The sequence below is a fragment of the Anopheles marshallii genome, chromosome 2 (genome assembly GCF_943734725.1).
Source record: "Anopheles marshallii chromosome 2, idAnoMarsDA_429_01, whole genome shotgun sequence".
NCBI classification, from domain to species: domain Eukaryota; kingdom Metazoa; phylum Arthropoda; class Insecta; order Diptera; family Culicidae; genus Anopheles; species Anopheles marshallii.
This window is the reverse complement of record NC_071326.1, coordinates 75,910,660-75,929,910: the sequence shown is the minus strand read 5'-3', so window position 1 is coordinate 75,929,910 and position 19,251 is coordinate 75,910,660. Positions and strand designations below refer to the sequence as shown.

Genomic DNA, 19,251 nt, shown 5'->3' with positions numbered 1-19,251 from the left:
GAACAAGGAAATGCATGCTGTGATAGCGCTTATGTGTGTGGTATGCTTTTTTTTGCTTCTTCTTTGTTTTACATACATAAGTCAGTCACATCTGACAGGCTTTAAGGAAGCAAAACGAAAAAAAGGAAAAGTAAAACATACAGATAAAGTAATGGCATAATGGACTATGAGCTGATAAACAATAGCTTATAAAGATATTTAAGCAGCTGCTACTGTCAAGTCCCATATTCGTTTTTAGTCATTTTTTTCGGAAAGTAGAAGAAAAAGAATGAAACAAGAAACCCGTAAATAAATATTAAAAAGCCAATAGTTAAGCATTGATAACGAAGTGGAACAAATATTGGAAACGAACACAACTATCGCAATTCAGAGAACAAATAAATCTTTAACGAAAACAATCCAATTTGACTAGAACGGTTGATTGTTAAAGTACTCACGCATCGAGTTTAGTACACAGAAGCATGTAAAGAGAGGGTTAGAGAAAGAGAAATAGAAAATACACACACATACAATATCCAGCTGATGGATCATACAACGCCAATCGGATAAGGTGAGAAAAATTGGGGACAAAAAAAAACACCCAAGAGGAAACAACGTGTTTACATAAAACATGTGGAAAATGGGGGATATAAATGTGATAAAATCTGTGTTCTATTCGCAACCAAGTTGTCCAGACTCTTCTTCGTGTTCGGTTGTTTGTTAACGGTCCTTGTAAGCACACAACTTTTGAATGTTGCTGAATGTTACCTATAAAGAGAAAGAGAGAAAAAAGTAACGAATTAATATGCAATCTTTAGATGCGTGTATAAATAAATGTTAAGCACGGGACAACCTTGTACTATTTTTACCTAATAGTTTCCGCGATCGGGTGCGATATGATAAATGAGATAATAAATACGATCTGACAGCGACAGCGTGCGGAAAACAACAAATATCGCTGAGAAAGCAGCACAATTGACAGTGAAATGAGCCACCAATCAGACCAAGGTGGTAGATCAGTAGGTAACGATGGTTTTCCGCTCCAGTTTGCACCTTCGGGCAAGTGTGGGGAGGGTGGGAGCAATTGGGGGCTAGCAAGGGGAGCCTTTTTTTTCGCACTAAACTCACTTCCACTGGCAATGCGTTTGATGGCTGGTGGAGCCGCTCATCATTTTTTTTTTTTGTGTGTGTGCCGCTAAAAGAGTGAAACCGACACCATTTGTGCGCGCTCGTTGGACGGATTTCCAAGGCTAACAAGGCGTTTGCTTGGTGTGGGAGGCTACCGGGGAGGGTGTTTGGGGGGCAAAATGCTCGCATCGGTTTTCATTCCAAGCGCGATTCGCGTGCACCGCTTCATGATGTTGCCAATCTGGTTGTGATGATGATTTAAATTAATCCGATTGCTAACTGAGCCTTAACAACGCGCTATCGCAGGAACATTTAATTGCTGGAAAATGGCAATCGGATCGATTTGATGCGCGGAGCAGATTTGCAGCGGCGTATCGATAAAGAAATATTGAGAAATGCAGCATGAAGCATGTTGGAAAGTAAGAAAAACAAAACAATGCTAATGGTCTTGTAAGCGGTGAAGGCACGAAAAAAAAAAAACGTGGCCATAATGGGAACATTAAAATTCATAACATATTTAAAGGCCTTCGAAACAATGCAAAATGTATGTTATTATAATGTGCTGTAGAATGGGATGTGGTGCAATTCGCAAAAATAATTTAATTAAAAAACACATGTTTGAGTGAGTAATTATGATTAACGCCCCGGTTACATTCGGCATTGGTGTTGAGATCCACGGTAGGTTGCTGATTGCCAACCAGTGTTTGTACCGTCTGAGGAAACTTCTCTGCTCAAACCTCCTGTCACGAATTTGTCCAGTAGAAATGAACTTTTTCTAAAACTGACGAAGCTGAGTATTGAATGCTTGGTAGGATTTTTGGCCGTGTATATGAGGAGAAGTCGCTACAATGACTAATTCTACTGGCTGATGAGGATGAACTCATCGTACAATGAAATAGACTCCTCAGGTTCCTGTAGGCTTGTCATGGACATAGTTGGACACCAGATAACCAAGCCCGCAAATTCTTGTTAGCTTTTCCCCAGGGAGGCCGTAAAGGCAGGCCCAAATTGAGGTGAAGTGATGGCGTTGTTGCGTCTTCCAGAAAGTCAGCGATATTAGATTAATTGGCGATTAACTCGAATTAATTGCTCAGCTGCCTCTACTTCCATTGTATTAAATTATTTTATTTATATAATATCATATTTATATATGATATCATTATTTCACCATTGTCCTTTTTCGTATAGGCAGTGCCACAAGTACCATGAGCAAATACTGTTTCTCAACGGCTCAAGATCTCACCAGTTTCCTTAGAGATTATGGAGAAAAATTGATGTTTTTTTTCTAGAAAAGCATATTTCTTATACATAGTCAAGGTTTCATATTGAAAAAAATGCACATTAAATATTTTTCATTAAAAACCTTTGCTGTTCACCATAACCGGCTAATTTCGTCAAATAAACGAACACCGGGATGAACGCCGTTCTGGTGAAAATATTTGGTTCAACACTTAACGGATCGTTTGTGAAGTCCTCAACTCGGCTGAGTATGAGAGTCTAAAATATTGGCAACCAATGGAATGGTCGGAATGGTTTTTCTCCCTACCAAAGAAATGGCATTTATCACAACAAGAAAATTATCGATAACATTACCCGAATACCATCGAACTCCAATCGTTTGCTTTAAGCAGTAGAAAGCAATTCCGCACCCTGCCTGCGGCCCGATTAGCAGCACCCATTAACGCCGATGCGGAATATGCTGCAAATCAATTTGCGAAAGACAACTATTACATCTCCACGCGGGTTGACCTTTCACCAAGATGGCGCCAGCTGTTCCATTGCTGGAGCCTCCTAACAGAAGCGCGAGTCCTCGCCCTTCTGCTGGAACTATTTCTACTCCGGGCTTCTACCCGGTTATGCACTCCATTACAATATCCCCCCATAGGCAAGCGCAATAGGAAATATTACCAGTCGCCATTTCGCTGCGGCCATGCACTACTTAGTGCAAGGGTAATTTATCATGCAACACGAGTCGACGAAGAAACGAGAGATGTGGAAGGGAAAGTAACACACAACCGGGTATTCTCTAAGACCGCGGCTCGAGAAATCTTTCCATACCGTACAACGGTTTCATTCGAGTAATGAAATTAACCTTTACATCCACGATGCCGATAGAGGCAAAACACACCTTTCGATGGCTCGATCTATGCCGAGCCGCCATCCAACAAGGTAAGGGTGGGGGTGGATATTGCAACTACTCCATTTCGCGGATCCCATCTGCAGGGCTCGGGCACCGTCAAGCGTATTGTGTAATGCACGTCACTGACGGTCTGCCGTACCGGTGCAGTTGTGTTTTCTCTTTCGTTTAACCTTTTTTTTATGTCTCTCCTTTATTTTCGCGTTCAAAAATAGATAAATAAACCTTTTTGCTTCGTGGGACATCATAGGTTGCCGGTTGGAGTTCCATACTGCCATGGGGCGCCATTTGACGCCATCGTTGAGGGAGGAAAACATCATTTACTGCCCGCCTGGCGATGGAGGTGTGGAACGAACGAACAGGGAATGATATTTCAAATAAGGAAGCGCCATTTTATTGATCTTTCGTGCTTCAGTTGAACGTTGGAATAATGCTTCTTTTTGTTGTTGGAGAAGGAACATGATTGCTTTTTTTTCCTTTTGTTCCTTATTTCAAATCACATGCATAAGGTTTTTAGCTGTTACTTTTTGTTATTGTTGATTTGTGTTTATTTCTATAAGTTTCGTATCAATATTTTAACAATGTTTTCAATTTTTTTATTTGTTTCCAAAATTGATAAGTATGTATGTTTAACAACAAAAATCATATGTTAAAATAACAAACTCAGTAAAACAAATAAAATGTTAGTATATAATACTAAAGATTCAAATATTTCATAAAACTCTATGTAGTGTAGAACACGGGTTTTCTCAACTAGCACTATGTTTGAACAAAGTTTAAACCTCGTGGTCTTCTGGATTGTTCGCAACTGATCCTTTATTTTTCCTGTAACTGTTAGCCCTTTGGCTCTAAACCCGTTTACGTCATGCGATCGACGAGTTTGACGTATGCGTTTACAATGACCGATCCAAAGCGTAATAATTTACACAACATATTCCCCGCGTTGAAATGATCATTTCAATTTTTACGATATAGGTAATAAACAAATTTCTGAGATAGCTCGTTTGTACTCTCCTCGCTTTGTTCTGACGGTAACTACTCTGGTAATTCTATCTTGCCCAGGGTGTTTTTGCACAATTCTACCTAACGGCCATTGAAATGGTGGGCAGTTCTGTTCTCTTACTAAGACCAATGCTCCTTCATTGATTTGGGTTTTACCGTTCCACTTTGATCTATTTTGAAGTTCTGGTAAATATTCTGACGACCACTGTTTCCAAAATTGTTGTAACATACTTTGAACTAACTGCCATCTAGACAACGTGGATAATTTCAAATTTAAGAACGAAGGTTCTGCTATAGAACGTATTTCTCTACCAATTAAAAAATGCGCTGGAGTGATAGTTGAGAAATCATTAGGGTCATCTGAACACGGTACTAGAGGTCTCGAATTAAGCACCGCTTCAATCTGCGTAAGAGTGGTGTACAGTTCTTCGTAAGACAGTTGATGTCCACCGACAACTCGAATCAAGTGATGCTTCACTTGTTTGACACCTGCCTCCCAAATTCCACCGAAATGAGGACTCCTCGGAGGAATGAATGACCACTGTATCCCATGGTTGTTACATTCGTTGATGATCATCTGTGCGTTGGCTTCATTGGTAAACATATTGGCCAAGTCTTCCAACTCGTTCCTGGCTCCAACAAAATTTGTGGCGTTATCTGAAAATATTCTAACAGGTAACCCTCTTCGACTGATGAATCGGCGCAACGCCGCTAAAAATGCATCTGTAGATAGATCGGACACGAGTTCGATGTGGATTGCACGAGTACTCATGCACACAAACAAGCTAACATATGCCTTCGTAATCAACGGTTTCCTTGCAGATGTGTATGATTTCACCCCAAATGGCCCAGCAAAATCAATACCAGTGTGATGAAAGGTTGGTGCAGGTTGCACCCGATATGATGGCAAATCACCCATCAATTGTGCAGTGCTGACTGGATTCGCTCTAAAACACGTAACACACTTAGCTATCACCTTACGAATTGTTGATTTCACTCTCAATGGCCAGTAACGCTGTCTTATCACTGCCAAAAGTCCTCTTTGTCCGAGATGCAAATTGGTGTTATGCAAATATCTCACAAGCATTTCGACCACAGGATGATGTGCTGGCAACAAAATTTGATGGCGACTATCATACGGAATGCACGCTCTTTTAATTCTGCCACCGACTCTTATTATACCATCAACAGAATCAACAAACGGTTTTAAATTAGCCAATTTATGTTTAGAGGATACTTCATCTACGGCTTTGAAAATGTCAGGAAATGACTCTTGTTGAATGTGCCGTATTACCAATTTCAAACCAACATCTAACTCATTCACCGATAATTGTCCTTTCGCAATCACTGTCCTTTTAGATATAACGAATTTTGCAAAACGCGCTACGTAGCTCATCACTCTTACCAACTTATTAAAGTCGCTTATCGATGAAAAATCTAATTTCACACCTTTCACCACAGATAACATTGTTCCAATCTTCAGTTCTGGAATGTCCACTTCTTCATATGACACAACACTAATTTCCTCTTCGCTACTGTTTCGTAAGAAGTCTGGCCCACTCCACCATAATTGATTTAGCAGAAGACGTTTCGGTATTTCACCTCGTGAAATTATGTCTGCTGGATTCTCCTTTGTGGATATATATCGCCATATATATCCATGGGTCAACGTTTGTATTTCACGAACTCGATTTGCTACATACAATTGCAATTGTTCGGGTGAACGGCGTATCCAGCACTCTACAATCTGAGAATCAGTCCATAGACATACACGATTGAACTGACAATCTATTGCGCTCACCACCTTGTCCGTGAGTCTAGCTAAAAGACGTGCTGCAAGCAATTCTGCACGAGGAGTGGTAATTGCTTTTTTCTTTCCCGATTTGCTTGGAAGGATTCGCGATTTGCTGCATATGAGATTCACTGTTATACTTCCTGTTTCACTAATACAACGACTGTACATGCATGCGCCATATGCGTCATCAGAAGCGTCTGAAAATCCGTGCAACTCCACGATGTAAGCATCTGATGTGAAAATCCATCTGGGTATTTGTAACTTATTGAGGCACGCAAGTTCACCTTTGAAACGTTTCCATTTTTTACTTATCTCTGCTGGCACTGTATCATCCCAACCTCCCTTTAGTTCATTGACCTCTCTCAATATTATTTTCGCACACGTTATGACTGGACCAACCAGTCCAAGCAAGTCGTACAGTTTGGCAACCTCACTCACTAGCTTCCGTCGAGTATTCACTTCTTCATCACTTGGACAAACCGAAAACGAGTACCAATCCTGACTAGGATTCCAAATTACTCCAAGTAATTTCACCGTTGTTGCAATTGTCTTATCACTAACGTCTAATTCACAACCTCGATCCCTTTCCGGAATGTTTTTTAACACTTCACTGTTGTTCGAGCACCACTTGTGCGCACCAAAGCAAGCCCTTTTCAATATTTTTTGGATGTCAGCTTGTAATTTGCAAGCTTCCACTAACTCATTAGCGCCCGTGATGATATCATCGACGTAGGTATTATATTGAAGAACATGTGCTGCTTGCGGAAATTCATCCTTATGGTCCATTGCGGTTTGCATCAACGATACAGTTGCAAGGAATGGTGAAGACGTTAAACCATAAGTCACCGTTTGCAACTCATACACGTCGATCGGATATTCCGTTGAAAAACGCCACAAAATCTTCTGAAATTGTGTGTCTGATGGTGCAACTCGAATTTGGCGATACATCTTTGGAATATCAGCAGTGATGGCATATCTATAGCTTCTGGAGTCTAACAATATTGAAAACAGTTCACGTTGTACTGTTGGACCCTTTCGTAAAATATCGTTGAGTGCTATGCCATTCGATGTAGGTGCTGATCCGTCGAACACTACTCGTAGCTTGGTGGTTGTGCTAGATGGTTTCAAGACACAATGATGTGGTATGTAGTATGATTCCTTTCCGTTATCTTCTTCCAAATGCGGAATTTTTCTCATATGACCCAATTGAATGTATTCACGCATGAATCTGGAGTACTGATCGTATAATTCTGGGTGTCTTGTTAGGCGTCTTTCTGTGGTGTTTAGCCGCTTCGTGGCCATCTCTTTTGAATCGCCTAACGTTTCACGATTGGGTTTAAATGGAAGATGTACCAAAAATCTACCATCAGTATCTCGATAGTGTGTACTTTGAAAATGGGCCATAGTTTCATCGTCATCTCGTGTTGGAACCTCTGCATCACACGCTTCTATCTTGTAAAACTTCGATAGTAAATCAGCTAGTATATCATCATTAGTTTCACAAAATGTCTTCGCAATTACTTGGACACCAGTGCTGATAACTCCTCCTGCTGTCCACCCCAACATAGTTTTTGTCAACATTGGCAGATTGTCTCCCAATTTCAACTGATCTTGTTCAATCAACTGCCAAAACCATTCCGCTCCGATCAGCAAATCTATCTTTCCTCTGATGTTGAATGTCGCATCCGCTAATTCGATATTCTCTGGAATGTGCCAATTCGTGACATCAAATGTACTCTGTGGTAAGTCGGTAGAAATCTTTGGAGTGATCAGTACGTTGACATCAAACTCATAATTTTTAACACAAGAAGCTATCTTCACGTCCATTGCTTGGTTAATCTTAACTTGCGTTCCGTTAAAGCCACTCACAACAAAATCGACATTTTGTCTCTGTTGACTCATGAGATCAGCTAACCGCGTTGTCATGAAACTCATCTGTGATCCCGAATCTAAGAGCGCTCTACTTAAATACGAGTTACCGTTTTTGTCGCATATCTTGACTATTGCAGTAGACAATAGCACTTGATTCCTAACATTATTAGCAGATTGAGATGCATGCAGAGTCGCTTTCTCGATTCCACTAGTGTGGTTGAGCTCACTTTGGGGTTTTGTTTCTATATACATGTCGTGGTGTTCTGTATCAGTTATCAATGTTGATATTGGATCAGTAACAGGTTTATGCAAGAGTGAATGGTGTCTTTTCCGACATGACCGGCAATTATACATCGACTTACAGTCTGACAAGCGATGTCCTTTCAACAAACAATTAAAGCACAAACCTAACGACTTCACCACATTAACCCGATCTGCTACGGTCATAGATCCAAATTTAACACAGTTAGAAACGGTATGTGCTTCCTGACAGATGTCACATCGTCGGGCTAGATTCTTGTGCACATTGGTAACAAGAGCTACTCCTTTAGATCTTGGTGCTTCCTTCTCAAATCGGGAATTAGTACGGTCCCTCTTTGCCATTAACAAAGCAGAGCTTTGATCATCGATGAATTTCAAAAATCTTACTAGCGTCAATTCATCCTCATTGCACTCAGCTCGCTTTTGACACCACAGTTGCTTCGTTTCCGAATCTAATTTGCTCACTAGTATGTGTATCAGCCAAATGTCTCGACTGTCCTGTTGCAATGCACCCAATGCGCGTATCACCTCATCCGATACATCATGTAACAGCCGTAAGCCGTCTGCGGATGGTCTATTCATTGGCGTCTGGTTTAAGAAGCGATCGATATGTTTAGCAGCAGCTTCCAGTGGCTTATTATACCGTTGTTTCAGCTTTTCTAAAGCAGGCTCGTAATTACCATCTTCGATCTTAAGGTGTGATATCAATGCAGCTGCTTCTCCTGATAAATTCGTCTTGAGGAAGTATAGTTTCTGGCTATCTTGTAGCGATACGTTTCGATGAATCGCACTGTCGAACAGATCATGAAATGAAGCCCATTTCAGTATATCTCCATCAAACGTCGGAAGGTTCATTCGAGGCAGCTTTAAATCGATCCGTGGAAGACTGTTGCCGACAGAAGTCGATTCTGCGTGTGGTTGAAATGTGGTGGAAACCACGCGTAAAAACTCAGCTTGCTGCTCAGCCAATAATTGAATGGCGTCCGCACCATTTTGTACGCCGTTTGGAGCACCATGTAGCGGTGAGCTAAAACGATTTTGAACAGTTAGTAAAGCTGTTTTTACCGCCACAATCGTTTCTTCAAACGTCGCTTGGTGCGAAATTAAATCGCTCCGTTCATCTTCCGTAGCACACTTTTCTACGATCTGCTCCTGCAGCTGCTCATATCGCTCCCAGAGGTCATCCACCCTTTGTAGGTTGACGCTCACTTTCACACCGTCGTACTCGGTCGCTATTAGTACTTGTGTTGCTTCTTTTATCTGCTGCACCCGTTCGTCTAACAACACGCGTTTCAATAAAAGCGTCTTCATGGTTGCCTAAATCCGGCTCGAAGGACCAAATGTAGTGTAGAACACGGGTTTTCTCAACTAGCACTATGTTTGAACAAAGTTTAAACCTCGTGGTCTTCTGGATTGTTCGCAACTGATCCTTTATTTTTCCTGTAACTGTTAGCCCTTTGGCTCTAAACCCGTTTACGTCATGCGATCGACGAGTTTGACGTATGCGTTTACAATGACCGATCCAAAGCGTAATAATTTACACAACACTCTACATAAACATGATAAATACTATTAAAAGAAGAAAATAAAACTAATGGAAAATGAACGACTAAAGAGATAGAAAAAAAGGTACAATTACCAAAGACATTTATCAAGCGAGTAGCTTAATAATACTTCACAATAAACACTAATAAGCACAGTCAACTTGGTAATAAATCATAAAGCTAGAATACGCTTTCTCTAACGCCATAAAAAAAAACGTTTCCACCAACAAAACGGTAACTTTATCGCCTCAAAAATATTAAAATCGAAAGTGCACTGGAAACTAGTTTCCATCCCCACTCGCAGCACATCGGACGCCCAACGAAACAGGAAGATGTAATAAAAACATGCTAATCCCGTTCCAATACTGTGCCCTGGTGCTTGGTCTACCTGGTTAGCTTTAGAAACGATGTACGGACGATGGACGGGTTCCGTTATCTTGCACCATGCAGAGCAGATTTAAGGAAAAGCTCCAGGGAAATATGTTCCGGGGCTGCAACCGTAGATAGCGCACCGAGCACCGGAGAACGGGGATTCGGGAGAAAAATGCGAAATCCGATGTAGCCTGCAGTGAGCTGATAGCTGTTACGCAAAACTGCAAGCACCGGCCCAAGCCTGTCCCACGATACGATACGGGAAGTTGAATAAACGCGAAAATCGTAGCGATGAGGATTTAGTGCTATTACCCGTAGTCACCAACTACGGTTTAGCGAATTGCGCCACACACCGCCACACCGCCCTGGCACAGATGATTCACCATTCGTTGCCTCGCGATCAGGTGTAGAAGCGATGGAGCTCCTCAAGCCTGGAGACCTGTTCCACCTTATTTATTGCTGACGCCCCGCAGGCACGCGGCACGGGGCTTGTGGAGGAGTGCGAAACGAAGGCGAAGAACAGCTTAATCTAACCGGGAAGCCGAACAAACTACCGGGGAGGGATGGACGTTTGGCTTAGCGCTGTGAATGCTAAACTACCGCAAACTGTGCGCGATGTGGAGCTGGGCCTAATAACTTGTCAACTTCGAAAAGTGGTTTCATAAGATGTAGGTTCTTTTCTCTTTCGGCATTGGAGGGAAGGAATCCTGTTAAAAAGATTAGGTACATAGCTGTTGGATAACATCGCAGGCTCTAGTTTGATTTAAATCATTGATAAATCACATAAAATATCAATGTTCACTCTCTTTTCGCTGTGTTTCTTACAAATAAAAATCACACACCACCCCCCATTCAACAAGAAAATCTTGATTTCCCTCATTCACACACCTTCAAATCCTTGAACGAAAGAAAATGAACACTCAACACTCGGTCGCAATCCACAGCTGCCCAATTAAAGACGCTCCGGTAACGATCATAACGCCCGACGCCAAATTGAAATTCGATCACCACCCCTCAGATGGACCTCTCCCGTCGGGTCTTTAGTAAAGCCTTATTTCGAGCTCGAAACCAACCCGCCATCGAAATGCGACTGATTGCGATCCGTTTGTTCGCTTGATTGCGTTCAACCGCGTGTGCAGCGTTGTTGCGATTATGAATTCCAAACCGCCCCGATCGGCCATTAGTAGCCGACCAGGGCGCTTTATGTCGTTACGCCGAATGTGTGCCGCCAAACGATGAACGAATGGGAGATTAATTTCGGTTTCCATTGGTAAAATTCACGATGCACAAAATTGAAAACGCCAGTGCCAGCAGCTGTACCCCCGTGGGTGGGTGGAATTGGCAGTGATGTGCGAAGTGGAATTTACACCCTCGCAGCCTCCGAACGATCGCGTGCAATGGTGTGATCGTGAGGAAATCTTCACACGAGCACCGTGTTTTGATGCAACGTACGGGTGCAGGCAAAAGGCCCAAGGCACAGCAATCGAACACATCACATGCGGCATCTTACCAACCCCATTGAGTGGGAGTTTAAAAAGGAAAACAAAAGCCTGTGTGGTCTGTGGTCTTTACGCTTCGGGGAGAATTATTATAATCGTTAAGAAACATCCATTGGGACATGGTGTACCATCAAAACGTATGCTAATTAATAAAGGTGTTCGCATCACGCATTATGTTTGCAAATGAGTTTCAAAACATCCAATTTTAGACAAAACGGGGCAATTCAAGCTCATCAAACGAACTCTGTTGGTTCATTGGAAAGACCACAAATCTTACGGTGATCTAAATAAATAAAATTATCGTCCATTAAATTAAAAAAAAAAACATATGAAAGTCTCCAAAACGATATTATATTCATGAGAGCGAACAAAACAAAAAACCCTGGTCTATTATGCAGTGCCGCAATTTATATAAATCGTTAACTCATTCACTTCCCTTAAAAGGTTTCAAGCTAGCCTGCTTTCCGTCCGCTCGCCAAAATGATGTCATACAACTTTTTGTTTTCCTCCACATCCAACCATCCAAATGACCCACAAAACTGATCTGTAAGCGACATCCAAATTACACTCACTTTAGTGACCGTTCCAAAACCACGTCCAGGACGAACCGGTTCTCAACAGCAAAATAAAAACATTCACTCCACTCCACTTACGCCTCATGCCGGTTGTCTGTTCCCGAACCATGCCGGGTGCGTATTAATGTTCGATTCATTTCTCTCAATAGAGTTCTCGTCCAATTTACGCAGACCCGGCCATACACACCGCATCGCATCCACTTCCGCCAACCGATTGACCCGTGGTGAAGTTTTTTGATTAAATTAGGTCAATTAATAAAGCGCGCAATAGAGAAGCAGCACGAGTTTTGTGGTCAGTTTCGCGGCCACCACAGGCCGCCGGGTCTTGGATTTGTGTTGGTGCTAGTGCCTTTCTTCTTCGACAAGATTCGCGATCAATCGATTCGTTTGTGTGCCTGCCAAAGCAACCAAGCAGTACGAACGGATCGACCCGGCGGAGGAAAGAAGCAGTAAATCCCTGGTAGGTGCGCTTTCACTTTGGAGCCTGCCTGCTTCTCGTCACACTGCATTGAAACAGCTGAACTTTGATACAGATCATACACACCATCACCACCAGTTACTGACTGGTGCTTTGCCCCAAAAAACCCCCACAGCCGTCTAAGGAACCCGTCAGTCCCTAGGCAAAGTTGAACGTGGGCTCTTCTCGGTCGAATTATGAACGTGACTGATTCGCATTTTGATGAACCTTCTTCATTTCTTCGCGAGCGATTTTTTGTCTTCTTCTACACGAACTGCCCTAACCTAAACATAGTTTTCTTCCTTTTTTCCCCATTTCATGCCGTTCCCCCGTAGATCCGTGCCGTGTCCGGCTTTGGCTTTGAAAAACGCGTTCCAACGCACACCCCAACATGCACACGCCAGTCTAGCCGGCAGATGGCGCCAATTAAGCGGTCTAGACCCTACCGAGCCCGGCACACAACGTACGTTTCTGCTCCTCTTGAAGTCCCCGGTCTCCCCCGTAAAGGTCCCGTAACGAAGGGAAAACTACTAAAAAGGCTATCGAACGAATGCATCTTGCACACGCACTGCAAGCCACGTCTGGGAGGGCTTTTCCTTCCGAAGGCCTTCCCCCCCCCAATCAGCTGCTGCTGCACCGGCGAACATCGCTTGACCTACGGCTTCTCGGATGCGTTACGCTCGTACGTCCAGTGTGTGCCACAAACGGTGAAAGCGACGATTAACGGTGATGTACAACTGCGTGGAAAGAAATTGTAACCGGTTTTGCGATATGGAGTAGAATTCGTTTTAGTTGCGCATTCTCTATGCTTACATTAGCTTAAGTTCTTGTTAAAATACATCGAATTGCTGCCTGTTTTTGGCTGCGAATTTGGAATTTCTTATTTTCGAGCTTAGGAAAGTTTTAGCAATTTCTGGATTCTTTGCAAGTTGAACTAGAATGTGTTAGTCAGACATGTTAAATACACAGTACGCTAAGTCTTTCAATCCGAAAGTAGTATCGGGATCATAGTCCAATTTCTACATGGAAATCAGCCCTCGTGCCATCATGAATTTGACAACATTAGTATAGAGGTAGATCTGGAATACTTCCAGATTCCTTCCAGTTTCTTTGGAACTTTTGGAAGCTGAAATCACAGACCTTGGCTCTCCAGAAGGTTTCTACATTTTGGAACGGCGAGCCAAAATGCGTCCGAGATCACTGGTGTAGAGGTAGATCTTGCATACTTGCAAATTTTATTGAACTTTTCGAAGCTGAAATCGATTATGTTCAAAGCTTTTTCTCGATTGAACTGGAAAACTGGAAGCATTACAAACGTAAGAATTGAAGAAGTTCTGAACAGAATCGATATCAGCAGCATTTTCAGAAAATAAGAACAGAATACGGACGGATGAGGACGCGTGCCTGTGCATTTGATTTATAAGGGTTTTTGCGATGACAATGCTTTGTCAAATCTATTGCTGAACGCTTTTCACATTAAAGAGGAAATGACGAGCATTTACTAGGAAATGACGAAGGGTTTCAATTGTTTATTTGGAATCAATATTTCTTTGAACAATATTCTAGAAAAAACAACTACGTCAGCATATTCTCCTATTCGAAACGGTCCGTAAAATTGTCCCATCCTGTTCGCTAGAACCCGAAACATTTGTATGGCAGGGAACTGGATTATGTGAGGTTTCATCCTTGATATAGCTAACAAAGCCATCCAGAGTTGTTAGCGAGAAATGAAATCTCTTTTATTATTAATTTCATTAAAACACAAACCTACTCATGTTTAATTACTGTCTTAGAGCATTATTTATTTCAAAAGCAATGAAACTTTCATCGCTGTTTGTTCACTATGCAAACGCATCAAATTTTATGTGCCAACGAACAAGCTCTAAAGAAGATGTTTCATATCTTGATGATTTCACACAACAAATCGTAACAATATCAAGGCGAACAAAATAAGATGTACGACCCACCGAAACATCTAGCAGCTTGATTTGATTAGCCAATGCCCAAATGCGGAAACCTTCAACCTGATCTCCATCACTTTCATTTCGCACTGCAGCATAATTTTACTTGCCGTAATTGCGAAATGAGCAACTTTATGTATGTCCGTTGTGCGTTTCCTTTCTAGCAGTATGTAGGCAGCATGTTTTAAATAATCAACAGCGCACCGATAAAGCTAACGAAATTAAAGAAAGTAAACATGTCTTAAGGGGTTGTTTCGTGGAAAAATTAGGCAGCATTGAATATTTGTACTGCAAGCCATACGGCGAACCACACATTGGGCAATAGAAAATGCACAAGCAAGGCGTTTCGTATCGCCGCGGTCTTCCATACCATTTTCTGCACGTTGATTAGCGAAGATCGAGGGAGAAAGGTTTTGTCGGACAATCGAAACCGAGCACCCGGTTAGAAAGCCGTGAAATTTCGTTTAACCGCCCAAAAGTCCAAAAAGCCTTCCACACAAAAAGGTAGCCGCAAAACTAACGCAAAAAAAAGAAATAACACTCAACACCCATCATCCCATAATGATCGACTTCATCATGCACACACCGCGCAGATCTTGGATGAAGATAGTTACAACAAATGAGGCTCGCACGTCATAGCACATCTCGCACGGGGTGGAAATATGCTTTCGTGACGAAAAACGCTGTTACGTACCGACAGAACAGTATGCGTAAAAGGGTGATGAGGATCGATTTTGAGTTGATTGAGTGTTTGACTGCCGAAATTCGTCACAGGCCAACGGTTCGCAAGGTGTGAAGTGTCTGTCCAGTTTTATTGGCATCACTCTGGAGTTTTTTTTGCTATTATTTTGGTAGGAAATAGAGCGTAAAGCGACACATTTGGCGATGAGAAGCAGTTGATGAATGGCGTATAATTTATCAAACGCATCAAACGGATGTGTAACTACCAAAATAAAAAAATTGCTCAACAAAATTGTTTTATTTTAGTTTTCATTCGTCCAATATATAACAATCACTTCTGAAAATCCTCTTTAAAACATTTTCAGGAGCTCCTTGATATTATCAGCACTATGTATTTAAAATAAATACTTTTCGTAGTTATGAATTAAACTGTGGCCGGATCGTACATCTTAAAATAAATGAATCATCAAAATTCAAAACATAAAACACCTTAAAGACTCTCTAAAACAAAGCCGCCCTTTTTCCATGGGTTATACCTGTTGCCCTGGCCTGCCAATTCCTCCTTCCCGGTACACGCGAAATCGAAAGTCATTGCTGATTGTGCCGTGGCTTTGATCCTCATCTTCCATTTTGACAATTTCATTTCGTTCCTGTCATGTTACCGTTTTCAGGTGTGTTTCGAACGCTTCCAACTCTTCACGAAACACATCCGACCATGTTGTACAGCGCTCTCGAAACCCCCTTAAAAATTCTGCGACTCACTTCCGTTCACGAGGGCACCATTTACCAACCATCAGAGCCGGTTTCGGTAGGAAAACCCCGAAATCGAAAAATAATATTCTACCTATTGGCCGCTTCCTGACCGTTCCTGAACGATTTTCATGCTTTTTTTTTTTTAATCGTACCGTAGAGCAATTGCACAGATTGCTGTTTGGTTTGAATGGAGGAAGCCAACAAAAAAAAACACATCAGCCCAGAACAGCCTGTACGCTTCGAGGCCGAACAATGCTCCAACAGCGGGAAACAGAATCTGTTCCAACACAGTCTAACCCGACACAATAATACTGAAGCGGAAAAACATTTCAGCTCACCAGATTAGAGCGTTTTCAGTGAGTTGATTTCAGTTTTTCCTCCCTTTTTTGATTCTACTTTTTGCTGGTTTAGTGCTATTAGTTGGGATGGAATTTGGGAATTTTTTTTTCTTCGGTGTGTGCTTTAATGGTTTGGTTGTTCTTTTCCGCACACACGTGTATGCGCTTGTGTAGCTTTATTGTGTCGGGTACAACGTACCCATTTCCCGCCACGACCAACGCACGAAACCCCATCAAGGCGGAACGACCTTGAAGTTTTCCCTTCTGCCTATGAGACGACGTCGAAACACGCATTCGAATGGGAATGGAAAAGTGTTTCCAGTTCTCTTTCCAACACACACACACACAGAAATGCTTGAATAAGAACACGAACACACGTTTATGATCGACCATGACGAAATAAATCGACCAGTGACCGCGTAGCATAAGCGCTAGGCAGTGTGACCAGGTCCCCGGTTAAATTGCCAACCCAGGAAATAATGATCGAATAATTGCTCTGTCACTACGCCATTCGTTTCAAGGTGCAATTTCGAGACACGGCCGGTTGTTCTTTCTCACCCTGCCCCGGGCAGCCCATTACACAACCGGGCATGATAATGCAACATATACGGGGGGGGCACCGGAGCTGACGGTGGTAAATATGCTTTGAATTCTTTTGTCTTGGGAGGCTCACATTCCATTGACCGACAATAGGACGTCCCACACGCAGCACGCACCCCGCAGAAGCATGTGCCTCGCCTTACAATTTTATGAGATCGTCGTGTGTGAGGGCGTATGCCGGTAAGCCTGCGATAATCGACAAAGAAAATGTGTTCCGTGAGAAAATGCAAAGAAGGTCCCCAGACGCACCCCGTTTGACAACGCGGTTGGCAGAGAGGTTTGCTCTGGCCTACTGCGCTACAATTTTGCGACGATAGAGCCCGTTTTTTTTTGCTGCCCATGAGCCTCCGACGATGATCGTGTAATCTATTGTTGATTGCTATTGACTTCAGGATGTAGGCGAAGGAGGGTCGGATGAGCCGGGGTGTGAAGAAAAGTAAACGTCAAGTGATTGGGTTCATTACGCACATAGTAATTTACATCTCAACAGTCATGAGCTGCATCTGTAATGCGGTGTTCTTGTTTGCAAATGATTCAATCAATTGTATGCTTTGCAATCTTAATGTTTTGATTGCTCTAACGGATTTTTTCTTTATGATAATGGTACATTTATACCTTCATAATACCTTTGGTCAACATTCTATATTTACTTTAGATTTAGTAGTCCAGGAATAGTGTTGAATGAATCTGATAATGATTCTTTATCGCACAAGGTTTATAGAAAGTTTAGACTTTTTCTTGATTGCTATAAAAAAATATCACAAAATATCATTATAGCCTGCATTATAGTGCCTTCATTACTGTTTTGGTGATATAATCTGCCACAACCGCCTTATCACCCCATCGTTTTGCTTAACAACTCTACAGCTTATCTCACGATATCTGTGTCTTTTGTCAATAATTAAGTTAGCTTATCACGTGACAATCTCTATTTATGTAGGCTAAACATAACTACCATCAACTTGCTTTCTTAACCCGCAGGCGAAAGCCTTCAACTTGAACTATCCGCTGATGGAATGTAGCCCAGCACATTTGTAACATTTTCGTTATCTAAAATCATCCGGTTGCCCTACATTAGACATGCAGCGGACTGTGGAGATCATTTCAACCCTTGCTCATTGCGAGAACTACCGCTGCAATTCTTAATGAGCAAACGGCACGTTATTTCACCATTTCAAGTAAAAACAAAGCACCGGGAGTAGAATACAGTTCCCCCACATGACCTACTGCAGCTATCCCAGGAGTGGAATCGTGAAATTAACAAACATACTCCTTCGAGCTTCACCCATATCATACTCCGGCGTGCATTAAGAATGGTGTATAAAGAGCAAGCGAGCTCAAGCAAGCCAGCTCATCACTTTCGTGCAGTAACGTGTAATGGGATGCAGATTTTGTATAGACGTCGCGCGTCCCGGCTGCACATGTCGCACCCACTGCACCCACAGCAAACGTCGAGAAGTGTGTTGCTACCCCGCTGCAGATAAGTGCTCAAAATTCAAGGCAAGTGAGAAACATTTTAATGATCACCACTGCTTGACCTACCGGCACATGAGGAGCAACCGTACAATTGCAATTTGCATCTACGGAGATTACTTCTGTTCGTTAACAGTCTGCTCGCTCTAGCAGAGATTTTATTATTTATTAAAATCAAAAGCAATGCAAACACTTTATATTGTTGAATAATTAAATTTAATTACATTACACTGTAAATTAATTTGCTCGTTTTTCAGGACTTTTTTGAATGATGTACCTCACCTTCAAGTTGCTCACACCACATTACGTAAATAATTGCAACCAAAGGTCGGTCTCACCCGCACCATCAGCCAGCCAACCATTTGACGAAAGCAGAGAAAAATTATGCACCGAACAAGCCGGAAAGTGAACCGGTTGAAGCGGAAAGTTGCTAAAAACAGAACCCAAACTCACCACCTTCGAATGGAAACGATGCGAACAGCCGGTCGGTGTTGACCTCGAGCCAATTCGAGTACCCCCCCTGCGAGTACCGGGTGTCGAAAGCCAGCAAAAATTCCAAATGCAGACAAACCAAGATGATCGCCAATTTTGTGGCTTTCGTAAGCTGCTCCGGCTCCGGTGGCCGGTTCGCACATCTTCGGGCCACAACACCATTGTGGCCGGCGGATGGCCCTGAAGGTGCAAACAAGACCGTCCCCGGTGGTTCGGTTTTCCAGCTTCGGTCCGGCGACGATGCAACGGCGAACGGTTGGAAACCAGTGTCACCCCGGGTAAGCAAGTGGCTGCATGGTTCTCACACTTGTTTTGGGCTGACCTTCACGGAA

General features: G+C 42.5%; 1 protein-coding gene across 1 annotated transcript; it reads right to left on the bottom strand.

Moving 5' to 3' along the window:
- Positions 1 to 699: 699 nt before the first annotated feature.
- LOC128718594 (uncharacterized) lies at positions 700 to 9,485 on the bottom strand. Its single transcript, XM_053812215.1, has 2 exons — positions 8,562 to 9,485; positions 700 to 747 (listed from the first exon to the last, which is right to left on the bottom strand). The coding sequence occupies exons 1-2, from the start codon at positions 9,483 to 9,485 to the stop codon at positions 700 to 702; spliced, it is 972 nt and encodes a 323-aa protein (XP_053668190.1).
- Between the last annotated feature and the right edge of the window lie 9,766 nt (positions 9,486 to 19,251).